The sequence below is a fragment of the Panicum virgatum genome, chromosome 2K (assembly GCF_016808335.1).
Source record: "Panicum virgatum strain AP13 chromosome 2K, P.virgatum_v5, whole genome shotgun sequence".
NCBI lineage: Eukaryota > Viridiplantae > Streptophyta > Magnoliopsida > Poales > Poaceae > Panicum > Panicum virgatum.
Genome location: NC_053137.1, coordinates 10,087,420 through 10,115,183, shown reverse-complemented (window position 1 = coordinate 10,115,183; position 27,764 = coordinate 10,087,420). Strand labels below are relative to the sequence as shown.

At 43.9% G+C, this 27,764-nt stretch overlaps 1 protein-coding gene and 1 pseudogene across 3 annotated transcripts; one reads left to right on the top strand and one right to left on the bottom strand.

The window, feature by feature from the left end:
• LOC120665722 overlaps positions 1 to 9,408 on the bottom strand; it is a 30,049-nt pseudogene extending 20,641 nt beyond the window's left edge.
• A 3,773-nt stretch (positions 9,409 to 13,181) lies between these two features.
• LOC120665707 (putative disease resistance protein RGA3) lies at positions 13,182 to 26,946 on the top strand. Of its 3 annotated transcripts, none has more exons than XM_039945368.1 (9): positions 13,193 to 13,460; positions 13,539 to 13,952; positions 18,684 to 18,948; positions 19,043 to 19,271; positions 19,361 to 19,529; positions 19,642 to 19,830; positions 20,207 to 21,424; positions 24,080 to 26,194; positions 26,477 to 26,946. In XM_039945368.1, exons 2-9 carry the CDS (start codon positions 13,542 to 13,544, stop codon positions 26,591 to 26,593), a joined length of 4,713 nt encoding a protein of 1,570 aa, XP_039801302.1. In that variant the 5' UTR covers positions 13,193 to 13,460; positions 13,539 to 13,541; the 3' UTR covers positions 26,594 to 26,946. The 3 variants fall into 3 exon arrangements, with proteins under 3 accessions (XP_039801307.1, XP_039801302.1, XP_039801309.1); XM_039945375.1 differs by having other exon boundaries at positions 13,201 to 13,460; positions 24,080 to 24,773; XM_039945373.1 differs by lacking the exon at positions 20,207 to 21,424 and having other exon boundaries at positions 13,182 to 13,460.
• Positions 26,947 to 27,764: the final 818 nt, after the last annotated feature.

The window sequence follows — 27,764 nt, the reverse complement described above, 5'->3', positions numbered from 1 at the left end:
TTCCTTGGTCATATTTAGACCGCGGAAGGAGTAGCAGTGGACCCCGAGAAGGTCGAAGCAGTCTCCAACTGGCAGCAACCAACTAATGTCAGTGAGATCATGAGTTTTCTCGGATTAGCTGGGTACTATCGGAGATTCATTGAGGGATTTTCTAAGATAGCCCGGCCCATGACAGAGCTGCTCAAGAAAGAGAAGAAGTTCACCTGGACGGAGTCGTGTGAAAGGAGCTTCCAGGAGTTGAAGCGAAAATTGACGACAGCCCCAGTACTAACCCTACCGGATATTCATTGGGATTTTGTCATATATTGTGATGCGTCCCGACAAGGATTGGGTTGTGTGCTGATGCAAGACGGGAAAGTTGTTGCATATGCTTCCCGCCAGCTCAGGTCTCATGAGCAGAACTATCCGACCCATGATTTGGAACTTGCAGCCGTAGTGCATGCTCTTAAAATTTGGTGGCATTATTTGATTGGAAATAAGTGTGAAATCTTTACCGATCATAAAAGTCTGAAGTATATCTTCACCCAACCAGACTTAAACCTGAGGCAGAGAAGATGGCTAGAATTAGTCAAGGATTATAATTTGGAAATTCATTACCACCCGGGAAAGGAAAACGTAGTGGCCGACGCCCTCAGTCGGAAATCCTACGGGCCCAAGAATAACCATTTACGAGAGGAAATGGCACGATTAAATGTGCACATTGTCCCTCGAGGCTCCAGTCAAGTGCTAAACGTCCAATCTACTCTAGAAGAAAGAATCAGGAAAGCCCAAAGATCGGACAAGGGACTGATGGAAATCCGGAGACAGACCGGAGAAAATAAGGCACCAGACTTTAGAGTGGATAATAGGGGAACATTATGGTATAAAGATAGAATTTGTGTGCCCCAGAAAGGAGATTTCAAGCAAATAATTATGGATGAAGCCCACAACTCAGCCTACTCCATTCACCCAGGATCCACCAAAATGTATATGGACTTGAGACAGAAATATTGGTGGAATGGGATGAAGGCCGATATTACACGATTCGTCGCCCGTTGTGATACTTGCCAAAGAATCAAAGCTGAACACCAGAAGCCGGCAGGATTGTTGCAACCCCTACCCATTCCGGTTTGGAAATAGGATGAAATAGGAATGGATTTTGTAGTAGGCTTGCCCAGAACCCAGAAAGGACACGATTCCATATGGGTAATAGTGGACCGACTCACTAAAGCGGCTCACTTCATACCCGTACGGACCAACTACGGTGGAGAGAAGCTAGCCAAGCTCTATGTGGAAAACATAGTGAAGTTGCATGGTGTGCCCAGTCGAATCGTCTCAGATAGAGGAACCCAGTTCACCTCTAGATTTTGGAAGAGTTTGCATAAAGCCATGGGCACCAAGCTAGACTTTAGCTCCGCTTATCACCCGCAGACAGATGGCTAGACAGAAACGGTAAACCAGATTATGGAAGATATGTTGAGAGCATGTGTCCTCACATATGGCAAAGATTGGGAGCAGAGTTAACCCTATGCCGAGTTCTCATACAACAACGGGTATCAAGCAAGCTTGGGCATGTCACCGTTCGAAGCTCTCTATGGAAGGAAGTGCAGAACACCGCTGATGTGGTCAGAAGTTGGAGAACGTGCCCTAGTCAGGCCCGCACTCATAAAAGAAGCAGAAGAAAGAGTAGCCGAGATTAGAGAGAAACTGAAAGCAGCCCAGTCCCGACAGAAGAGCTACACCGACAAGAAAAGACGGGAAATAAGTTTCAACCCAGGAGATTTCGTGTATCTCAAGGTATCACCTATTCGAGGAACCCGAAGATTTCAGGTACAAGGAAAATTGGCCCCTCGGTACATTGGACCATACCGAGTTCTGAAGAGAGTTGGAGCAGTAGCATACCGTTTGGAGCTACCAAAAGAAATGTCAGATATACATCCAGTATTCCACGTCTCGCAGCTAAGAAGATGTTTGAGGGTACCCGAAGCGGAACATGTGCCAGTAGAAACGATAGATCTACAGTCAGACCTACGATATCAGGAAGTACCGGTCAAGATTCTAGACACTGTCACTAGGAGAACCAGAAACTCCGAAGTACGGATATGCAGAGTTTAGTGGAGCAGACACGGAGTGGAAGAAGCTATGTGGGAACGCGAAGACGCTCTAAAGAAGGAATTTCCCCACCTGTTTAGGAACCAGCCGAATCTCGAGGACGAGATTCATTTTAAGTGGGGTAGGTTTGTAACATCCCGAAAACTCACTAAATTAAATCATACGCTAAAACCGTTTTTCGTCGTTGAGCTCGACTCCCCCTTAGACCCTAAACCCTAGTCCCAGAATTTTCCTGAACAAACCGGCACCCGTTTTCAACGCACGTCCCATCCGTTTCCCATCCAGCACGACGCGTCGCGTCCAACCGCCGCGAATCTCTCCCTCTCTTTCTCCTTTTCCTCCCTCTCCCTGGCGCGCACCCGACTGCGCACGCCGCCCGCTGGCCCGCGCACCGCGCGATCGCCGCCGGCGTGTGCCCGCTTTTCCCCCTCCTTCCTTTTTCCCCTTCCCATTTTTCCCCTTCCTTTTTCTCCATTTCTTTTCCCTTTTCCATTTCTTTTCTTTATTTCTTTTCTCTCTCCCTTCCTTCTCTCTCTCATCCCCTCCTTCCCCATCGCGCCTGCCCCGAGCCGCCTCCCGCTCCCGGCCGCCCGTGCGCGCGTCTCCCCTTCCTCCCCATGCCGCGCCCCGGCCGCCTGCCCCGCCCGCGCGCACGCCCACGCAGCCGGCCCGCACGCGAACCGGCTCGGCATCACCCGGCCGCGTGCACACGCCGCACCAAGGCCGCCGCCAGCACCCCGCCCTTACCCCGCGCACGCCACCACCGCCGCCCGCGCCGCGCACACCGACGCGGCACACGCGCGCACGCTGCTGCTCCCTGCCCCAACGCGTGCACACGAACGTGCGCCTCGCCGTGCCCACGTGCGCGCCGCGTACCGCTCGTCATTGCGCCGCTCGACTGCCCCGCCCCGCCCCGCTCAGCGCCGTGCCGCCGCTGTGCCCCACGCTGCGCCGCTCGCCACCACCTGGAAACGCGCGCCGCACGCATTCCACGCGCACCGAAGACCCGCCGCGCCGCCCGTCGATCGCCACCGCCCTCCTAAGCACCTCGCCGCCCTCGCCGCTGTCAAGGACGAAGCCGGGTACGACGCACTGCTCGCACATAGTGGCCGGTCCTCTTCCCCACGCATGCCTGCCCGAGCAATCTTGTCACCTGTGGCCACCTCGCCGCCCATGCACCGCTCCGCGACGCTCGCCAGTGGCCAAAACGCCATTAATGGCACCCGCAAGGCTCGCCGACCGGCCACACCGCGGCCACCGCCCTACCGCCCGCTCCACCGCCTTACTCGAGCTATAAAAGGACCCCGGCACCGCCCTCAAGCTCCTCATCCCCGACCGCCACAGCCCGCCCCTCCTGAAGGCTTCCAGCGCCGCCGCCGCACGCTGCTAGTGCCACCGCTGCCTACTCCCGTTGCCCCGCCTCCTCGCCGCGCCTCAGGCCAAGGTGAGCGGGGGAATCGAACCTCCACTCCCCGCTGCCCCTTTTCCCCCTACCCTGAGCCGCCGCCGGACCCCGAGGCCGCCGAATCGCCGGCGCCGAGCGCCGCCCTCCCCTCTCCTCTGTTCTGCGCGGGGAGAGGAAGGGGATGACGATTTTGCCGAACCCCCCCCCTTTTCTTCTATTCCAGAAAGAGCCCTCCCTCTTGTTGGCCATTTTGCAAACCAAGCCCCCTTTCATGATGTAATCCAAAATAAACCCTTACCCCTATAAACATAATTTTAATTAAACCCTTGACCTTTCCAGGATAGTCCAGAGACTTCCAAAATTTGTTAACAAGCCCCTGTCCTCCCCAAAATATTTACAAATAGGTCGTTAGACCCTCGTTTGACCCTAGAACTTCACACAACCTATTATTTCATGCACCAAACAAACTCTGATCGACCCGAAACTGTACCACGCCTCACGTGCCATAGTTTTGGTCATGCCAGTAGGAAATCGCTCAACAATTTTATCCCGAACTCCATATCTTGACCTTTTCCGATTCGAGCTCAACGATAAAATATTTATTTCTTTGTATTTATTGTGTGTTTATTTGTGTGCGTCGTAGATCACGGTGTGAACGAGGGAGAGCCCGAAGGACAGGACCTCCCCGAAGGCTACGAAGACGGCAAGTTCAATCCCATCCTTTGATGCATGTTTCTGTCCTAGTTTTTATAAACACAACCTAATAGCCTGCTTTATAAAATTGCATATGTTTTGCTTGCATGAAAACACGGTTGGATAGCCACGTCTTGATTTGTGATGACCATTCCTTGACCACCTAGATTAATATCTGATTTTGCTTGGACGTTAATCGATATTAGAACGCTTAGGACTTTGCTCATAATACGATTTATTTTATAAAGAAAATGTGTGCGTGTGGGATGGGATAAATGTGGTGTTTTTGTAAAGAAAGTTTAGACGGGATGGATGGCATTTCTACGGATTTGCCATTTGGTGTGCTCGTGCCAATGTGGCAGGACAAAGAAGGGAGATATCCATCTTGTCATGTCTAAGGACCGAGTTGATGTGTCATCTCACCTAACTCCTCTATCGTGCAAACCACTCGACCGTTGAATGGGCAACGGCGTAGCATGAATCCCACTAGTTTGTGTGATAGCCATCAGGAGGGCTGAGAGCAACGGGTGACCAAGGAGAAGGGATATGCTCAGTATGACTTATACCCCGGTTATACCTCAAAGTTAGGTCGATGACCCCTTGGTGAATCCCGTGATGGCTAGTCAGGCTTAGCTAAGGTGGGTAATGGCTATGTTGGGATCTACACCGACACAACGGTGTTCGAGATGTGGTATCCTACTTGTGGGTAAAGTTGCACACCTCTGCAGAGTTAAAAGCTATTCGAATAGCCGTGCCCACGGTATTGGGCGAGTTACGGTGTGGTCACATAACTAGTGTTTCTTGGGATGGGATGGTGTGTGTTGTTTTGAAATTGTGTCCGGCAATTGTGCCGTGTGCTACGATGGACGGGGAGTCCGGTAGCAGTTTAAAACTTAAACTCCGTGTTACTCAAAACAAAAACTGGTTTTAGAAATGTTTGCTGCTAAATAAACCCCTGCATAAAATTTAGCTTTCCGCAAATTAAACCGTAACCTTATCCTTGATATACCTATGCATATTATTCTGATATTACCCCCTCCGTGGGTGTGGTTGGACTTGATGGGTATGTTTGTACTCACCCCATTCTTACTTTTTACAGAGGAAGATCCAGACTTCGTACCAGACGACGCTGAGTAGGGTTATCGTTCTACACCCAACCTTGCCTGTGGAACCAGCCCTGTTCGAGATGTTTTCGCTGACGCAGTACTCTGAGCCCGAGCTAGACCCCATGTGGGTTGCGGTCTGGTGTTATGTTGTAGCCTGGTTACTTATCATCATTATCTATATCGAGTGTCCTCCGAGGTTTGTACGGTTATGAACCATCTGATGTAATAAATGTGGCATCAGCCTCCTGGGACTAGTGTTTTGTATCACATTTAAGTTCTCTCTTATGAGAGGACGCTTCACATATGCACATACCGTTTACAATCGAATACATCGCCAATAATCCACAAAGAGCAATTTTACAAAAACAGAGTTCGAAACTTAATATTACAAGTTCAATATAGGTGGGTTTCGAGCTTCACTTACAAGCCTTGGGCTCACGGAAGTCATATTAAACAGAAACGTAAAGTTTATTACAATTACAAACTCTCACGGATTTTGATTACGATAAAAACATACTTAAGATGATGATGCCTTGCTCAAGGACATCACCACAGCCACAACGACCTACTCCTCCCCCGCATTAGGATCAGCGGGGTAGAAGTGGCCGAACACCACTTCTGGCTCACCTGCAACTAAGTTTAGAAAGCACCCTGAGTACAAAGGTACTCCGCGAGACTTACGCGATTAAATAAGCAAGGATCATGCATTGGCTCAAGTAAAAGATTTAAGGTTAAGTAGTTATTGCATAAGCATTAGCTCCCTACACTATCACCTATCAGAATTGATTATTGTTGCCCAAACCCCTAACTAATTTTAGTTGATTAAAAGAATAACATAATAATCAATAGATTATTGACAAGACATGAAACCAACACCAACAAAACCGGAACTCTCTAAGAGGAATTCGGCGAACCAAGAGCTTGCTCATATCCGAGAGCGCGGCAATTCGAATTGATTATAACCTTGCAAGAGTGTACTACTTTACCCACACAACGCGAGGACCATGCGACTCACCCAACCGATCACGCCGGGTAAGGGGGTACTCACGTCAACCGTTCCCAACAAGGCTCGATCATTGAACCTCACACCTAGCTTACGAGTAGAGACTTAGTTCCACCAGGCACATTTCTAAACTTTCCTACACATAGGTCCACCTGGGGACACACTAAGCCTCTCTGCATAGCCCGTAGCCACGTATCTAGGACTACACATCAATGATCAAGTCAAAGAAGGTAATTGGCTTATCCGTACCATTATATTGGATATGTGGTAGTACGGAAAGGTGCTCAAGGCCGATGGCATCCACTCGGTCCTTAATCGATCCAAGCGGACTATGCCCATGTGACTTCATTCTCTAGGCCCTACCATTCCGCTCGAATCTCGATACTACCAAACTCTTAACTACCCAAACGAACCAGTGCGATCAAGGGTAAACGGTAAATGTGATCCTCCAAACCGTTCCTGTCTAGCGAGCAATGTAACTATTCTAAGGAGGGCTAAGCATCTAGTCAAGTTAAGTAATTAACTAACTAACTAGTGCCAAAAACAAGGATAACAAATCAAGGAAGGACTATGCATCAAGATAGGTACAACAATGCAATACATACTTACTATACATATATAGCCCAACAATACCCAGGTGGAATAGCTAAACTAAATCAGATTAGACAGGTGCAAGGAATATGCTTAGCTGCTTGCCTTGGTTAACTTCAGGCTCGACCACGAACGGGATCCCGGGTTCAGGCTCCACGGACTCGGTGGGCTCCACGGGTTCGACCTCCGACGGCTTGGTCACTATAATGCATGAATGCGATACAAGAATTAAGAAATGGACTAAACAACAAGAATAAATCATGAAATAATTTGAGCATGCTGAGAACATTGCAAAGAACTTATGAAAATTGGTTTTGCAGGAAAAGCATTTTTCTATAATTAAACATAAATATAATAGTTTTCAGCCACTCTAAAAAAGGTAAATCAGAAAAGGAATGCAAACTAAACTAAACAAATCCAAGAAAAATAGATTAGTTATTAGGAATGAAAGAAAAGCTAACAAAACTGGTTTTGACATTTTATCACTTTCCAGCAAGAAGTTCTATAATAAACCATTTTCAGATAAAGCATAAGAAAACAAGCTAAAACTTTGATAAACAGAAAGGAAGTATGTGAACAAGTTGCTCCACTGAAAACTACACCTCACAAGGAGTCTAAAAAATTTTAGTTTGAAATTTTAGAGCAATACTCAAATAACTAAGCATTAAACTCACTTTTGCAAAATAAAACTATAAATAAATCTACAGCAAAGTAACATGCAAAACAATATTTTTCTTGAGTAGATCTAAGCTAGAGAATCCAACAAAATAAGTTTCACTATTTTTGGAGTTATACATGAATTTCTACATATTTTACAAGATTGCAAATAAATAAAACCTAAAGAAACCCTAGCAAAATTGCTAGGTACACCCGTATCCGGCCACACCCGCCAGCCAGAGGCCGACAGGTGGGTCCCACGGGCAGGCGCCCCTGTGCCAAGTCAAGGCAGGCCGGGCGGCCTTGACCCGGGGCGGGCGACGCGTGCGGTGCGACGCCGAGCAGAACAGAGAGGAGGGAGAGGGAGAGGCTGACGGGTGGGCCCGGCGGGGGATTTTTTTTTTGGGCTGTGACAATTGAACCTGTCTATCCATTGTTGATATGAAATTTGAGACAGAACCGTACCTTGTAAACCACACCGAATCCACCACGTCCGACCTCTCGTTCACTTGAGAAGTCTTCTGTGATGTGTTTTAGAAATTCTAGTGTTGGTTCCCTTGGAAATGCACTTGAAAGTTGTGAGTTCTGCATTCTATTAGTGCGCTGGAATCACCCTTCACAAACCAGAAGCAGAGTTCACCTGCACATGAGACAATGACGAAGTCACATCCTTCAGGTCAGTGGAATCTTTATGCCTAAAATCCTGATTCGAGTAACCATTTATTTGGTACCACTTAAGGAGCGGGAACCGTCATTTTAACCCTTCTTGGGGGATTCCATCCACAAACACAAAGTTTATGGCTGACCGATATTACTTATCATCATTTAGCTATTGCATTTATTTTTCTCATTGCCAGTCATATGTATGAATGTATCGAACTAACTTCGGAATTGGCCACAGCATCAAAGATTTTTTTAGAAGCACATACTCCTCCAGGGGGTCGCGTTAGGACGTGAGCATAAAGGCCTTTATGATACAATCAATAATTTGATTCATTTTCAATTAGGTCTTGCTTTAGCTTATAGAAAACAGATAAGGTATATGGCCTGTCCTTTAAACCTACTCCGTAATTGATAATGTCTTTGGCATACAGGGCTCGATATTGATAAACAAGTCAGGTTTATGAAATATAGGATTTTGAGGAAAAAAAGTTGCAGATAATATGATTGCCAGTACATGGAATGCTCTTTCCAGGAAGAAGAACATGATTGTTGGTAAAACCTAAAACAAAGGTACCCGACTCTCCTGCCTACTCCCCCAAAACAGGTTGCTGCTAAGTCGTTTTGTAACCAGCAGTTTCTTAAAAGAGATCCGATGAAAGAACATTTCTCAAATAAAAGGTAAATTCTCAAACGAAAGAATATTGAATCAGCACAAACCTGGAGAACACCCGCAGAGACTCTGGATTTTGTGAAACCAATCGTAGAAAAGCTGAGAAGAGGTTGAAACGATGAGTTGAAGATCTTGTATAAGCGATTCAGAACAGCAGAAGCAGCTGAAACGCTCAGTCGAAATATTGCATCAGCACAAACCTGGAGAACACCCGCAGAGATGCTGGACAGGGCGAACAAGTTGACTTGCCCTGCGGCCGAGATGAAGATGACAGACCAGTTGATGGGTATAGGACGGGAGAATGCTCAGAAGCGTGATGGTGTGGCTTTAGCAGCTCAATTTCTTGATGGGTATAGAACGAGAGTTTAAACAACTAGGTGGACAGCGCGCCTGCCGCGCCCATCAGGTCGGAGGCTGGGCTTGGAGAAGGAAAAAGAGAAGAGAAAAGAAAAAAAATATTTCTAATTGTGCCTTTGTTTGTTTGCCACAAATTGTTTTGAAAGTAATAAGCTGCGAACATGTTTCTAAGATGTGTGCGGAGGTTATTTCTTTAAGGCGGAACAATTTTCCTCTTACCAAAGCGGAACAATTATTCGGGGTCTCATAAGGTAATTGTTACAGCCTAAAAAATGGTTTTAAAAATTTCATCGAGACATAGTAATTGTGATTTTGTTTTGAAGATCTCATCATAAGAAACATAACGGTGCAATTGAAATTTAATCGTGATACTCGATTTGCTAACTACATCTTTTTTAAGTATATAAATGATAGTTGCACATAATTCGAGAAAGAATAGAAGCACAAGGGACCTGTTCGGATGGGCTGTCTGGTGTGGCTGGACTGGTTGTTCGGATGGAACAGTGACTACCAGCTGCAAGAGTGGCTGGCAGCAACTAGCCTAGCGAGCCGAACAGGGGAAGAAAACTAGCCTAGCGAGCCCAACAGTAACTACCATATGCATAGAGTATTAAAAAAATCTGTTTACAAAACTTTTTATATAGATAAGTTGTAAATCGTGAGACGAATCTCATGAACTTACTTAATTCATAATTTGCAACAGTGATGCTAAAATAATTATTCGTAATTATAAATTAATTAGGCTCATTAGATTCATCTTTCGATTTGCAATTCATCTATAAAAAAAATTTGTAAATATATTTTATTTAGTACTTCGAAATAGCAAGATTCTCTTTTAAAAAATTTATGCCAAATAAACTAAACACGTCTAAGTAGCCTCATTAGACTCATCACACGATTTACAACTTATTTTTTAAAAAAATTTATATATAAATTTTATTTAATACTCTATACATATATTTTAATATTTAATGCGACGAGTTTCAGAATATTTTTTTTTTATCTCCGCGTTCGCACAAAAGATGACGCGCTATTCCTGCGAAGGAGACCACGAAGAAGCAAAAAGCTTCTGTGAAGATCGGGAGGACGACGGAAGGCGACACAGGCAGCGGCATGCGATGTGCACACACTTCTTTGAAAAAGTACAAACAGTTTGGTACTGCAGTACTTGGCAACCTCTGGTGACTGGTGGTCACCACTCACCCGTGTGCTCTGTACTCTGATTCGCAAGCTGGAACGCACCATGGATTGGCGGTGCTCGCCCGTCTCGTCAGAATGCAGGGTCCAGGTAAAAAGCTGCTTCTTATGTTTGGTTTCAGTCTTCTAGAAAAGAATTTTACTATTACTAATTAAAGATTTCTTTTGAAGTCTTTAGTAGAGCCATCTAGGATTATAGATGGATAGTCTAAAAAAATAGAGAAATTCTACAAATTCTCATAAAAATCAGAAATATCCTGCCATCAATTCAGCAACTCTAATCATAATACCCATTGGATCTGTTATCTTTTTCTAATAAATTACCCATCTTTGTCATTATAAAAATAGACTAAAGTAACCCCTAAATATGTATCTAAATTACCCATCTCTGCCATTGTAAAAATAATCTAAAGTAACCCCCTAATCTTCATGTGAATTACCCACTTATATCATTATAAAATAATATCGAATAACCTCAAAATTTCCATATATATTATCTAATGATAACATAATAAAAAGTTAAAATAAATCCCAAATCTGAATCAAAATTATATTATTATAATAAAATCTTAAAGCCCATCAATATAAAATTTTAAGTTACCATTTCTATCATTATTGATATATTATTTATGTTATTATTTATGTAAAAATACTAATCATAATGTGTTTGTCACCATATATTCATGTACAAGAGAAAAGATAAAAATACCAATTTTCATGCTATTTACAGAACTCAAACAAAGTATTCAATTAAACATATCAAATATAAATATATATATGGAGGTAAGATGCAAAGTGAAAAAAAATTAGTAACTAAACCTACCGTATTTATTACAATTTCATAGTAATAAATATATATCTTGGCAGTATTGGATTAGAATATTTAATTGGTTAAAGAGAACATGTGATAAATAATTATTAGATATCTCTAATTAGCCCGTGCGGGAGCACAAGTTGATAGACTAGTTAGTCTAATTAGATCATGATTAGATACTAAATTGCTACCGTAATTGCTACAGTAACCATATGTTAATGATAGACTAATTAGTCTTAATAAATTTATCTCAAAATTAGATGAGTTCTATAATTCGTCTATATTTAATATTTAAAATATAAAAAAATTCTATTTTAAAAACTTTTAAGCGGCAACTACCTTGCTAACGTGCGGTTGTTGGAGTCTCCGTGGTCGGACCAACGATGACGGGAATCGTTAGAGCAAAAGCTTTTGCGCACTATGGAGTCTAGGGAATCGTCCGGAAGACCATGACGACAGAAAGCGACACAGACAGCAGCGCGTGAAAAAGTATTCGCACCGCTTTTACTTGGCAACTCTAGTGGGCACCCATGTGCTCTGTAGTCTATACTCCGATTCCCAACTAGAACCCACCATTGCTTTAGTTTTAAAATTTCTCTCTCCAAACTTTACTATTCATCTATCACATCAAATCTTTTGCCTCATGTATGGAGTATTAAATGTAGATAAATAAAAAAACTAATTGCATAGTTTTAATGTACATGACGAGACGAATCTTTTGAGCCTAGTTAAGTTATGGTAGGACAACAATTACCACAAACAAACGAAAAATACTACAATGTACTACAATATCCAATGTGACTCTTTTTACCATTTTTTACGGATCTAAATACAGCCCATGGATTGCCGGTGCTCACTAGCCTCCGGTGACTTTCAGAATATAGGCTGCAGCGGCAATTAGCCTTTGTTTACAAGTAAAATTTAAAATTTTAAAAATATCACATCGAATGTCTTATGAAGTATTAAATTTAAATGAAATAAAAAACTAATTGTATTATTTATTTGTAAATTACGAGACGAATCTAATGAACCGAATTATACTATAATTAGATACTAAATAGTATAGTAATTGCTACAATAACCATGTACTAATAATGGATTAATTTTAATGAATTTGTCTTGTAGTTTACATATGAGTTCTGTAATTAATTTTTATAATTAGTATATGTTTAATATTTTAAATATAAAAAATTCTATTAACTTTACAGGATCAACTAAACAAGACCTTAATCATTCATCTTGGAGCAAAAATCTGCTGCGCACTACGCGGTCTATGCAGTAGGCCCCGGAGACCGAAGACGATAGCACGGTGACACGGGCATCGTGGTAATTTAAGGGTGCTTTTGGTTGGAGCCTGGAGGGTCGGAACGGGATGGGTTGGGTCGTACATTTTTTTTTGCTTTTTTACTCTTTTTGCCAAAAATTTTCACATATATCCCCATCTAAGGTTCTTTAGATTTCCAGTAGGTTTTTAGCCTGCTGTGAGTACGTTCTTGGTACCCTTCTGCATGAAGGGTGTTTTCTGTTAGCTTGATATAGTAAGTTAGAGATGCGTGGACTTGGTTTGTTTCTGAGATAAATATCAGCCGTTGGACCGAGTCGAGGGCTAGATCGCTCAGTAACTTGAGGGTTCTGAGAAAAATGCGGGGTTGGGTCCATTCCATATTTCGTACTACTCCCTCCCTCCATCCTAGAAAGAGTGTATTTCTAACATAGTATCATGTTTTCTCGTAAAGAAAAGGACAAAGCAAAATTAGCTTGCAAAGGACAATGGTCAACCACAAACAAATATAAATTATGAACATTTAATAAACTCTTAAACCAATTATAGCAGCACCAGAAATATTTGTTGGTATTCTTTATAGTCACATATATAAATCCAGAAAGGCACGGATATACGTTGTAGCATTTCACCTCGATGTATTCCATGGTATTGTATTTATTTTATCCCATGGGAAGATATGGTTAGGACAGTACTCAGGTAGATCCAAGTCTTATGCAGGGGGTTATAACTCATGATAACGATAGGGTAGGTTGACAGACAGAAGAATCACCTCAAGATAATGCTAGGCTAAGTGGAGAAGAATAAAGAAAGCATCATTTCTATACAAGAGGTTGGAGCTTGGTCCGCGCAAGAGGTTGGAGCACCTCGGGCAAGTGGTTGGAGCAAGCACTTCGGGCAAGAGGTTGGAGCACTTCGGGCCTTTGCGGAGGTACCTAACAATTCCCCATTTAACTCATACAATTGTCGATTCTTATAGTTGCTAATCCTTCCATGTTGGTTCTTGTAGAGGATGTGGAGGAGATGCCGCCGCTTGGCAATGAAGATGAGCTGCTTCACACCTCCAGGCGAGCCTTCGTCGGTACGCCATGGCTTCTCCACACAGTGCACTCCCGTGCACTATGGGACTAGGTCCCGTAGTTCCTCTTTGGGGGCAACATCTTCCGCGGCTGCTGCACGAGCTATCTCCACAGCCAAAGGCCCACATGTGCAAGATTCCGAGGAGGATGAGGACGAGGAGGAGGAGGAAGAGGAGCAGGAGGATTCTTATGGCAAACAGTTTGAAATTGGGCCGTCGCTGCTTCAGGATGCCCCTCCAGCTATGGAGCTAGAGGAAGTATCATTTCAATTCTTAGAAGAAATTACGGATGGTTTTTCTGAGGAGCGGAGACTTGGTGAAGGAGCATTTGGAGTTGTTTACAAGGTAACTGCATGCTTGACTTTCACCACATAGTGCTTCGATACAGCAAGGTGGCTAACAAGCGCACTCCCTTCGTCCCAAAAAATCAAGGCATGACAAGATTCAAAATTTATTCCAAGAAACAAGTCATTGACCCCATTTAGTAGGAGCACGCACATGCAACAATTAATTAGTGCCAATGTATCTACTAAATAGGGGTAAGTAAGGTTATTTTTGAAAGTGGAATAAATCACGCAATGATCAACTCAATAATTATACGGTTACATGTAGGGTTGGAAAATTAGCTCTTGGCTCGAAACTCGGCTCGGGCTCATTGGGGCTCGGCTCGGCTTGGAGAGGCTCGCGAGCTTGGAGCGAACTGAGCCGAGCTCATTTTTTCGGCTCACCAAATTCCCAAGCCAAGCCGAGCTGGCTCACTACGGCTCGCAAGCCGAGCCCAAACCCCAACCTCCAACGGCCCAACCGCAAACAACCAATTTACTACTACTCCAGAGGGCTGGAAATGAGCCACCGCCCGTCCATAGCCGCCTCCAACTCCTGCCTCGACTCGTCTCGTCCATAGACCGCCGCCCGCCGCTCGCGAGCAGTCATGCACGTGGCTGTGGCTCACGAGCCGGCTCGCGAGCCGATTATGATCTGAGCTGAACCGATTTTGTGAGCTCGCTCACTGGCCGAGCCGAGCTAGGCTCGGCTAGCTGAATGTACGAGCCAGACCGAGCCGAGCCGAGCCCTAATTACATATATAGGCATAGCTCATCCTTATCTCATTACCGGTTATGGAAACAAGGCCGAGAGATTAAGAGAGGGAGCCCAACAATGAGTGAGGGACCGAAAAATGCGACCAGAGGGGGGTGAATGGGAGCCGATTAAAAATTTCTTGCAATCGAAAAGATCGGCTTAGTCCCGAAGTACACACCCAACCCCAGAATCCTAGGCACAGTGTGGAGTAGCTATGGATGAGTTACACCAACACAAGAAAGCCCTAGGAACAAACAAGATCCAACGCGGAAGCAAACACTGAAAAGCAGCGCGAGAAACAGCAAGGTATAGAGCACCGGTTGATCCGACGTATGTGTTTGAACTGCGTCGGTTCAACCGGTGTTAGCACACCAGATGATCCGGCAAAATCAAAACCAATCACCGGTTCAGTTGTCCAGAGGGATCACAAAATTGAAATTCAACGCACCGATTAAACTGACGAAATCAAAGCCCTTGCATCGGTCCAATTGTCCAGAGAACCAGCAAACCAAGTCGCACTAAGCTCCGGTTGAACCGACGCTAAACAACTTCTAAGCGTCGGTGTAACGAGTCAAACGCCAAAACCCTAACACAAAACAGCTACTCACCGGTTGAACCGACGCAACATGACCACAAGCGTCGGTTTAACCGGTGAAAGGTAAAAACTCTGTTCGAGTCCAGAAACGATTTTCCAGTCCGCGCTTCGCCCAAAAACTCGATGATCGAAGGATCAAATCAAGTCCAAATCTCACCAAAATTCGTAGGCACGATCACAAAGGACTTGTGAACATGACCAAGGAAGGAATCGACGAATCACTCCATGGTTTGGGAGGAATCGAAGAAATTCCGAGCAAGATTGGGGTTTTCTCAAGAACGCAACAACTTCGATTCGGGGGGACTCGTGATTCCGGAGGGTATAGCACTAGTCTAGATGGTTTTGAATCACTACAAAGAGTCACGAAATCATCAAGAATCAAGCCATTAACTCGTGCTCATGAATCGACAAAAGAAAATCGAAATTCAGTCAAACGAGACACAAGATGAACAAGAACGAGATGAATTCAAAACCCCGGAGGGCACAAGGAGGGAAGAGCCTCCTTTCCCGAACAATCTCAGTACAAAAACCTCAAGAATCCATACCTCTAATCCCTAGAGAAGAGAGGGAGGAAGAAAAAGAGAGACAGGAAGAAGGGGGCGGCACCAGGAGAGGGTGGTCGCGTGGTGCTGGTTTGTCTGGCGCGCAGGGAGAGAGGAGAGGGGAGAGGGGTATTTAAGGTGCCCACGCAGGGGTCCAAAATACCCCTAGGCTCAAACTAGAGACTAAAACGCCCGTAGGGGCTAAACCGGAAATATTTACATGATCTCATCCGACGGGCGAGGTTCTTTCTTCAAAACCAAGTCTTCTCCGCGATGCCGCCATGTCGATGAAGATCTAGTTCGCGGTTTTGGAAGGTCCGCGAAACCCGGGTAGGTGGCCGGTTTTGAGAAAGCCGCCAAAACTTCACGCGCGGGATGATTCCCGCCTCCACGCTGTGACCCTAGACATCGTTCCTGCCTCGGCCTTCTGACGGCCTTAGACGCCGCCCGACGCCCATCACCTCCTCGCCCGCAGCGAGGCCCTGGACGCCGTCGACACCCGTCGCCTCCGTCAGTCCCGAGACCGACGCCCGTGCCTCCACGACTTGGCGTCTTCAACCGCCGTCCGCCTCCTTGGTTTTGTGGCGCAAACCAAGAAACCCACCTTCCGTCGCCGCTTGCGCCCTCGATCCAGGAGTGGACGCCACAGCTGTCTCTCGGCCCGAGCTCCGGTCCCGGCTGCCCTTCACCGCCGTCCATCGCACGGTCCATCGGCAACAACACCTCCCCGGCAGCTCTCCGTCGACACTCGACGCCCGTGTACCTGCAACCAAGGACTAAGCACACGATTACACCGCACGGTTAACAATCCATTCATCACAGCCAGGAGAAGGTACTCAACATTCCTCAATCTCCCCCTTGATGAGTGCATTATCAACACACCCCAAACGAACCAAGAGAGAAACAAAAACAGAGAAGAACAAAGAAGCTGAAGAACATGAACAAGTGACAAAAGCTCCAAAGAAGTAAGAACAAATCACTTGTCCAAGCAGAGATCGATTCCCTAAGACAAGGGCAACGGCTCGACGCAATCGATCAAACACAAGCATGACTCCTCAAAGACAGAGGCAGAGCTCGACACAGTCATGCAGAAGTGACGAGGAAACGAGGAAACAAGGAGCCAAACAAAACAGAAACCCCCCTGAAATGCATTTCCCTCTCACACGTGCAACTCTCACCACATGGATGCACTCTCAAAGCCCTGTGCACAACAAGTTTTTGGTTCTCTCAAAAATCAAACAATTCTCCCCATTGTTCAATCACAAAACTTCTCCCCCTTGTTGGCACATGCACACATCAAGGCTTAGACCTAAAGCTCCCCCTGTAACTGAGACTCCCCCTGAACATATGCAGGAGGTGTAAGTGAAAGCATTTAGGGATACAAGGATATGAGAAACAACTAGTCACAAGCACGTGTGCATCCATAAACAAGACCTGCATCTATCTCAACAGGGTATATCAAATCAGTCTAGAGCTAGGCAAGTTCAGTTTAGGAGAAATAAAAACATCACCCTTGATCTAGCACTAGCAAGTAGGAAATGATAAACAGTGCTAATCAAACTCATACAGGTGAGCCAAAAACATCCAAAGCATGTTATAAACATTCATTTTGCAATCAAATTATATCAAGCAATTTTTAATGCCAGGGGTGGAAAACTTGTCATGCTTTACTTAGCAATGAGGCCAAGCCTATGCCAAAGGCAATCAGAAGCTTAAGACACTCGTTTCAGTCCTGCACAGCCTTGCCCGAGTTCTCACAAGTGCAAAGTGAGCCGTCCCGAAAGCTCGATCAGTGCGACAAGCAATCCCACCTGGATCTTTTCATTCCATTTCAAGCACAGTTGAAGCAATTTTATCAAGTATTAGATCATGACAAGTATGAATTGTTGAACCAAAATGAATTGCAACAGCTCAAGTATCAAGCAGCTACACTAGCATGAATAAGATAGCAAAGCATATCAACACGCCCTAACATGCTAGTAGCCAAGACAGGGTGACCATGCTAGCCGCCATGTCGATGAAGATCCGGTTCGCGGTTTTGGAAGGTCCGCGAAACTCGGGTAGGTGGCCGGTTTTGAGAAAACCGCCAAAACTTGACGCGCGGGGAGATTCCCGTCTCCACGCCGTGACCCTAGACGCCGTTCCTGCCTCGGCCTTCTGACAGCCCTAGAAACTGCCCGACGCCCGTCACCTCCTCGCCCGCAGCGAGGCCCTGGACGCCGTCGACGCCCGTCGCCTCCGTCAATCTCGAGACCGACGCCCGTGCCTCCACGACTTGGCGTCTTCAACCGCCGTCCGCCTCCTTGGTTTTGTGGCGGAAACCAAGAAACCCTCCTTCCGTCGCTGCTTGCGCCCTCAATCCAGGAGTAGACACCACAGCTGTCGCCCGGCCCGAGCTCCGGTCCCGGCTGCCCTTCACCGCCGTCCACCGCACGGTCCATCGGCAACAGCACCTCCACGGCAGCTCTCCGTCGACACTCGACGCCCGTGTACCTGCAACCAAGGACCAAGCACACAATCACACCGCACGGTTGACAATCCACTCATCACAGCCAGGAGAAGGTACTCAACATTCCTCAATGAGAGAAGCGCATGGCATGCAGGCCGGGCTGTATACTATACTCTAACAATTTTACCTGGTTATTAATCGGACATAAAATTTCTACAATGACTTATTTTTTAGTATGGAGGGAGTATATAAAACAGATTCAGACCCGGATCTGGTAATACCATCAGTCAACAAACAAAAATAAATCCAAAACATACATTTATTTCGTATCTACCAAATATAATAGAATAACTAGTACACAGAAAAGTCGCCAAATTATACTGAGTGCTGACAGCATATATATTTTGTAGGGAGTGACTAAAAACGGTGGTGTTGTTGCTGTGAAGAAACTGAAGTATCCTGATGTCGATCCGGAATATATGCAGTTCAAAAATGAGTTTGACCACCTCAAGAAACTTAGGCATCCGAACATTGTACAAATTCTTGGCTATTGCTACGAAACACAGAAAAAACCTTTTATCATGGATGACCGAACTAGGGTGACCACTGAGGAGATATATGCAGCACTCTGCTTGGAGTATTTGGACAATGGGAGCCTTCAAAAGCATCTTTCTGGTACGCTGCAGCTTCATTTTTAGTATGTCTTAGAGGAATACCGTGTATATTTACGTGCATTTCATAAATATAATATTTTCATTTACTACCGCAGACAAGTTTTGTGAACTTGACTGGCACACAAGGTTCAAAATAATTAAGGGGACTTGTGAGGGTCTAAAGTATATTCATGACAAGCTGGAAGAACCTATTTACCACCTGGACATAAAACCTGCCAACATATTGCTCGATAAGGACATGGTGCCAAAGATTGCTGATTTTGGTTGGTCAAGGATCATTGGTAAAGAACAAATATGTAAGGCAAAAGATCGATATGGAACACCGTAAGTTGAATGCCTGAACTCAAAACATATCTTTTTCCTTATCCAACAAAGCGTATGTATTACAATTCGTTGAATGTGATGCAATGCAGTGGTTACCAGCCACCGGAACACATAGAGACAGGTGAAATCTCCAGAAAGTTTGACATATTCAGCTTGGGTATAGTAATTATAATGATAGTGTCAGGACCTGAGGGCTACGCCATATATCTGGACGGCATGTCTACGGATGAGTTTAATAAGGATGAGTTTATTAATCAAGTGAGAAATCACACTTCTTGTTAACACAGGACCATTTTTCGAAACTAATATTGTCTGATATTTACAATGCAATGGTATCAGCTAAGCATGGCATTTAATTTGCATCTGTTAGGTCCGAAAAGATTGGAGGAATAGGTTGCAGGCAACTTATAGAGATGATTTTTCGATTGAAGCATATTGCCACCAAGTAGAGGCATGCACTCAGATAGCGGTGAACTGTGTGGAGAAAGATAAGCAGAAAAGGCCAGATATATTGAAGATCACTGAAATGCTGAATGAGATTGAAATTGATGTTGGCCAGGTAATTAATTTCATTTGTGAAGGCATTCAGTGGATAGCTAGGATTGCAAATGATCATACTACATGCACTATCATATGATCGGTTTTCACTTAGTTATGCCTTCCTAGTATATTAGGAATTGTTTCTCAAGAATACTGATCCCTCCATGATTATTCAAGAGCCGAAGTACGTAAATCAGATTTGGATCCTCTAATATGATTTGATTATGTGAAACATATAGATGGATAGGAATAGAGCTTAATTCTATTATAGTGTATCACATCACAAAGAAATTGTTAATCATAATACTCACCTTGAAAATTGTTTCTGTGACTTAATCAACTAAAATCATTAATCAAATGTCTAGTTTGTTCACAAACCAATTGAAATCTTGCAGCTTCGCCGTAAAAGATGTCACATAACAGTTTCTGCAGCGATCTCGCATACCAAAAATATGCGAAAGGAATCAGAGGATATCACAGGTGAACACAAGAATGTTAATTTGATGACAGGACCTAGTTGCAGTGAACTACTGGAATTTGTTCATGCACCAGAAAAGCACATTGTAGGGAGGACAGAAGAGAAATTGGAATTTGTTCATGCACCAGAAAAGAACATTGTAGGGAGGACAGAAGAGAAAGTGGAATTTGTTCATGCACCAGAAAAGCGCATTGTAGGGAGGACAGAAGAGAAAGTGAAAATTATGGCTTCTTTAGTTGAGGGCGTGTCAAGGAAGATAACAATCCTTCCTATATATGGTATGGGAGGAATTGGTAAGACAACTTTTGCAAGACTAATTTACGATGATTCAAAGTTTGATTATTATTCTAAAGTATGGGTCAATGTGTCCCAGAGATTTGACCTGAATACAATTCTTAAGACTATAAATTCACAGCTATCTGGAAAAGAAAGCCCGTCTAATAAAAGAAGCCTCTCAGAGCTACTTTCAGATAAGAATATTTTGATTGTTTTAGATGACCTATGGGAGGACAATCAGTTCATGCTGAAAGAGTTGAAGGATAAACTATATCATGATAAGAGCAACATAACTATTTTGGTAACAACACGCAGCGAACGTGTTGCGGAGATAATGTGTACTAACCTTCAACCATACAAGATATTACCATTGACAGATGAAATGTGCTGGGATATAATTAAACAAAGAAGTGGTTTTGAAGATAGAGACGACAAAGAACAGTTGATGGGTATAGGACGGGAGATTGCCCAGAAGTGTGGTGGTATGCCTTTAGCAGCTCTATCTCTTGGCTTCACTTTACGGTCCATGAATTTTGATCTATGGATGAAAGTGAATGACAGTGATATCTGGAATGAATCTTTTTCGAATGAGCTCTCTGTGCCAAATCCTGTTCTTCCATCTTTGAAGTTAAGTTATAGCCATATATCGTCCCCATGCTTAAAGCAATGCTTTATCTACTGTTCAACATTTCCAAAAGGTCACGAGATGCTCAAAGATGATCTAATTTACCAATGGATTTCTTTGGATTTCATCAAGCCAACAAAGCTACACTCCAATATCGAGCTTGGTGAAAAGTATATTGTGCAGCTCCTTGGATTGTCCTTTCTTTCCTTTCTTCAACAATCGGTCTCAACTGAGGTGTGTTATTTCCATATACCAATACTATATTTAAATTTGTCTTACTTTTCCTTAAATCAATTTTGAAAACAAACTTATGTATTGCATCTTTTGATGAAGCATGATGACAACGTATATAGTACATTAGATTGGAACAACCGCATAATAAGTGGTAGTCTACAATCAATATATTAAACGAATACTATATATAATCATAGAGCGATGAAGCAAAAAAAATAAACAAATCACACAGAGGATGACAATATAGGAACATTAGAGACTCAAACTATTGTACTCACTCAAGTCGTAGATGAATTATGTTTATGGGTTGTTTAAAGTCAATAATTTTCAAACTTTGTTCACAAGCTACTTTTTACCTATTTTATTTAAATGTTTTGAACCTTGACTTTGTTCCTTAGGTTTCATCTCTAGCCTACCCCAAATTGCTTGGGACTAAAGGCTATGTTGTTGTTGTTGTTGTTGTTGTTGTTGTTGTTGTTGTTGTTGTTGTTATTTAAATGTTTTGAAAGTGGCATGAGTAGACTTTTCTTAAAAAATAGTTTTAGAAAACATGTGTTTGCCATATTTTACAAATACACTATAGCAAAAAGCAGTAGTCGGAGTTTGAAATGATTCAAACCGTAGGGGGAATAGATTGTGTGGGATGAATTGCATTGAGTCTTGGGGGAATATATCAAACATTATATAGAACTTAATTTGTAGAACCATGATAAATATGTCAAGTTAGAGATGATCCGATAGAGGTAAAGTACTTAATATGCTGTCAAAAGTTTAAATCAACTATTTAACCATCTTAATGACTTCAAATGAAAAAATTCAAAACTACAAAGTTGTAGATCTCGTTGAGAGCTACAATGTTTGTATAAAAATCATCTCCATCCGAGTTCGTATGAAAAAGATATGATTTTTCTAAAGTCAGACCTTGTCACGCCAACGGGGGTGGTGTGACAAGGCTGTACTGTCACGCCGGTGGGAGTGGCGTGACAAGGTTGACACGTGGAATATGAGCTGGCAGACCCCTTCCGAGCGCTCCGAAGCGTGCCAACGTGGCACATCCTGTCACGCCAATGCATGTGGCGCGACAGCGTGTTTTTGTCACGCCGCGCAGACCGGCGCGACCAAAAGAGTTAGATCTGCAAATATATATTCGGGTGGGTTATTTTTAAAATAAAATTGAAAAATAGGTTAAAAATATAAAAAAATCGCTGGGGGTGTGGACCTTTTCGCTGGCCCCCTCCCTTCTTCTACCTTTACCATTGTGATTACATGGCTAGCCTAGAAATAAAATGATGGTGTTATGTGATGTGGTTCTAACACTTAGCTTGTGCATAACGATTATGTGACATGGTTCTAACCCTAGCTTGTACATAATGATTATGAGATAATGTTGATGTTCTGTGAATTTGGTTCGTCTCCGAGATAATTTCTATGATTTGGTTCTGTTTTGTCAGCTCGGAAGCCGAAAAAAATACTGCTCGGGATCATGGTGGCGGGCAACATATAGAGAGCGTCACCTACATATAGAACTCAGGTGACGGGCAACATGTTGCGTGTCACCTATAGTTTGAAGATAAGTGACGCGCAACAAATAGCGCGTCACCTATCTCTACCAAAGCTGACTGGCCAAGAACCCATTTGAGGTCATGGGTGACGCAGATTGGTGACGTCCTAAGAATGAAGTACATCACTTTTGTGTAGGAAAGGTGATGGTTCTTCCCGTCACCTTTGACTTCACAATAGTGACACGATAAAGGTATCAGGCGCGATGCCCGTCACCTTTGCAAGATGATGCCATCACCTTTGACCCTTTCTTACATAGTGTGAGGGGATGAAATTAGAGCTTGGGTCTTGGGGTCATATGGAAAGCTTTAGAATTTTTCATAGTGAGCTTGTTTACGTTGGTTGGATGGTACCGTCCAGTACTGTTGCTCTTTGATCATAAATAAATTTTTAAATTAATTAATTTGAGTAGCGGTCCTATCTATATTTGGTACTGGTCCCGCCAGTTTGGTACTTCTCATTACCATGGTGCCGATACCGCCTATTTTCCACCGTTCGATTTTACCCGATGGACGGCTCCTATTTTTTCCAACCACTATAAAGTTTTTCATAGTTATTATGTAAAATTATTGCCTTCCAAATACTACGTGAGCATGTTAATCACCAGATGTTTTGTTTTGCTTTCACTAATTTCTTAGATTTCTCTGTGTTTCCTAGTGCATCTAATCTGCTTTTTCATAAACAAAATAGTATGCTAATTTAGAAGCAAGTATTGGCCGGGTTACTTTAGCTATTTTTACATAATTGCAGAGATGGGAGATCATTTAGAAAACCAAATAGATCCAATAGCTGTGTATTATTCACCATGAGTAAAGTATATCAATTGGCTGTATGTTTCTGTTTATTGTGAGAATTTATATGATTTATCTATTTTCCTAGCTCTTCTCGTTAGGATAACTGTGGAGACTTCAAAAGGAGTCTCCAGTTAGTTTAAGTTAGGTTGTTTCCCTTTTTGTTCAATGAATGGTTGGCTAGCAAAATTTAACTCATTAGTCGTGGTATACTCATGTGCTTTTGGTGCATATTGTATTGCTATGTAATTTAAGTAGAATCAAAAGAAATTCTGACAATAACTATGATGTACTTTTGATGCAGAATTCTAGTGCGTACCCTGAACAAGGCAAATTGTTTACCATGCACGATCTGGTGCATGACTTGGCAATTTCACTCTTTGACAATCAAATTCTGGATCAGAGCAAACAAGGCAACAATAGTGGAAGCAGTTGTCAATATGCGCTGCTCACTGATTGTAGCAAGGCGCTGGAGGTGTGCTTGACTCCTCGTGCAAGGCTAATAAGACTGAGTTTTCTGGATAATTCCAGAAGCAAATTAAGCGATGCTGCATTTACTGCTAGTTCCATGCGAGTAGCTGATATCAGCGAGTCTTCCGTACAGACGTTGCCAGATTATTCTACCGGTAAATGGAAGCAGTTGAGATATCTTAATGCTCCTGGGATCCCGGATCGAATGGTTCCTGAAAGTATTACAACGCTCACGAAGTTGATTTATCTCAATCTTCAGGGATCTGCTATCATAGCACTACCAGAGTCCATTGGAGAAATGGAATGTCTGACGCATCTTGATTTATCAGCCTGTGAAAGATTACAACAATTGCCAGACTCATTTAGGAATCTGGAAAAATTGGTGCATCTGAATTTCTCCAATTGCTATCATGTTAAAGGTGTACCGGATGTTTTGAAAGGCCTTACAAATCTCCAATACTTGAATTTATCTCAATGCTCCCTTGGAGCTTTTAATTGCCGACTCAGAGGGCTACAGGACGTCATTGGTAATCTCACTAGACTGCGCTATTTAAATGTCAGTAATTCCCTTCATGACATTCCAGTGGACGGAATCAATAGTATCCTGAGATCGATCTGTACCTTTTCCAATCTACAACATCTGGTTTTGTCTGCAAATTTTAATATTTTCTGCATACCTGAAACTGTTGGGAAGCTCACGAAGCTACATACACTGGACCTTAGATTTTGCTCCAACCTACGCAGGCTTCCTGCAAGTATATCTGAAATTGACAGCCTCAAGTTTCTAGATGTCACCGATTGCGACATGCTAGATAAATCTAAGTTACCTCGGTTCAGCAAATGCTCAGTGTTTCTTCCACACTTTTTTGTCCATGCTGGTGATGGTAAACCTAGCAGCAACCTTGTTGAACTCAAGGATGAAAATCCTCCTAAGTTGGAGATAAGCGGGCTTGAAAACGTGAAGTCCGTAGAAGAGGCACAGATGATAAAGCTTGTCGAAAAAACTACCACACGGGAACTGCAACTTGAGTGGACCAAAGATGCGAAGAGATCAGTGGAGGACATAGATGTGCTAAGAGAATTTGTGCCAGCAAGCACTTTAGAGGTATTCACTCTACATGGTTACAACAGCGTAAGTTTTCCCACCTGGGTGATCCGCATTGCTATCAACCTACCCCTAATTCGCACTATTGAACTGAACGATTTGCCCTGGTGCCGCACACTACCACCACTAGGTCAACTACAGAACCTTCTTAGCCTGTTTATTATACAAATGGGCAGCATTAGGAAGATTGACGAGGACCTGTGTGGCGGTGCGAGAGCATTTCCAAAACTGCATTGGTTAGGCATAAACAGAATGGAAAACCTGGAAGAGTGGAACACGACATACTCCCATAGTGAAGATGGCTCAGGTGTGCTCGTATTTCCCAAAAATATGGAAATGTATATAGTGGACTGCCCCAAGCTGAAGCTGAAACCTCGTCCGCCTGCTGGTTTCTCTGACTGGGTCATAAAGGGTAGTGATAATGTACTGTCGTCTTGGGGAGAGGAGGAGCACTGTCAAGTAACAGAGCTTTTTGTCAGGAACAGCAAGGTTCCTCTGCATCAGTGGAGGGTTCTCTACCACCTCCCTGCGCTCAGTATATTAAGGATTTTAGAGTGTAGGGATCTGACATGCAGCTCGCTGGATATCCTTCGAGGTCACCCAACCCTAAAGATTTTGACCGTGGAAGACAGTGAAAGCATTGCAGGGCTGCTGGATGGGTTGGAAACACTAACCTCTCTCGAAAAACTTGAGATAATCAGTTGCACCGGCGCCAAGGCTTTGCCAGAGGGAATAACGCAACTTACCAACCTCCGATGTTTGAAAATCAAGAGATGCCCAGAACTCGTTCAGTGGTGTAAATCAGAGGAGAACAGTATGAAGCTGGCTCACATCAAGAAAATAGTATGCTCCATGCCAACTATATATTATAATATTCATTATTTATTTGCACTTATTACTTTTTTTTTTCTCATCTTACTATGGCATATAATCTATTAAGCATTGGTAGAATCTTTCACAATGTGCATATTTTTATACGCTTACGAAAGTACACTTAAACGCTAGTACAATTATGGAACCTATATCACAATAAATTTGTGTAAATCACAAGCGACATAAATATTATGAAAAAAATTGAAAAAAGTTGCTTATGCAATTATTTTGTTTCTATGACTACTTTTTCAGAAACTGGTGAATGATGAAGAGTGTGACGAAGAATTGGAAAGTGATGAAGAGCATGAGGATACCTGCAAATTTACTGAAACTACTATTCTCCTGCAAGCTTCAATTTGCTCTAGTTAGTCTAGTTACACTCAGAAGAGATTAAAACAGGCGTTAATTAGGGTGTGTGATGTGCAATTTTATTTTTACTGGATATGAGAGGCATTTTAAGAACTGCCAGACAGAGTCGTCTGAGCATCATATATAGTTCTAGTGCAGTGGACTCATGTCATGACCGCGGCGTCGACAACATCTGGCAGTGACTGCAGGACAAGCTCCAGCTCTGCTGGTGGAACCTGCGTCGACCAGGTCTGGTGATCAGTCTTCAAACAATTGCAGGAATGCTAGTACTTGACATTTAATTACTTTGAACTCTGCAACCAGGAACAACTGCAAATTAAACCTGATATCCCTTGTACTTGATGAGCTCCTTCATTCTATCGACCTCGAACAGAAACCCGTCCCAATCGATGTAGCAAAGGTCCCCAGTCTTGAGCCAGCCTTCAGAGTCGAAAGCGGTAGAGTTCGCCTCGTCGTCCCCAACATATCCTGCAAACGGCGCACTATAAAATATGACGGAAGAAATCTCTCAAAAAAATGGAGATGAACACTCTGTCTGTAATTCTGTATAGACCGCTGAAACGAATGCTAGATACTCCTATATTGTTACCAGTCTGAGGAATGTTGAGTATCCTCTCCTGGCTGTGATGAGTGAATTGTCAACTGTGCGGTGTGATCGTTTGCTTGGTCTTTGGTTGCAGGTACACGGGCGTTGAGTGTCGACGGAGAGCTGCCGTGGAGGTGCTGTGGCCGATGGACCGTGCGGTGGACGGCGGTGAAGGGCAGATGGGACTGGAGCTCGGGCCAGGCGGCATCTGTGGCGTCCACTTCTGGATCGAGGGCGCAAGTGCCGGTGGATGGCGGGTTTCTTGGTTTGCGCCACAAAACCAAGCTGGCGGACGGCGGTTGAAGACGCCAAGTCGTGGAGGCACGGGCGTCGGTCTCGGGACTGGCGGAGGAACGGGCGTCGACGGCGTCTAGGGCCTCGCTGTGGGCGAGGAGGTGACGGGTAACGGGCAGCGTCTAGGACCGTCAGAAGGCCGAGACGGGAACTGCGTCTAGGGCCACGGCGTGGAGGCGGGAATCTTTCCGCGCGTGGAGTTTTTGCGGTTTTCTCAAAACCGGCCACCTAACCGGGTTTCGCGGACCCTCCAAAATCGCGGACCGGATCTTCATCGACGTGGCGGCATCG

Coding starts and splice junctions, on each gene's coding strand:
- LOC120665707 (XM_039945368.1), top strand. CDS start 13,542: ATGTGGAGGAGATGCCGCCGCTTGGCAATGAAGATGAGCTGCTTCACA. Junction 18,949..19,042: donor CCTTCAAAAGCATCTTTCTG/GTACGCTGCAGC, acceptor TTACTACCGCAG/ACAAGTTTTGTGAACTTGAC. Junction 19,530..19,641: donor AGGATGAGTTTATTAATCAA/GTGAGAAATCAC, acceptor TGCATCTGTTAG/GTCCGAAAAGATTGGAGGAA.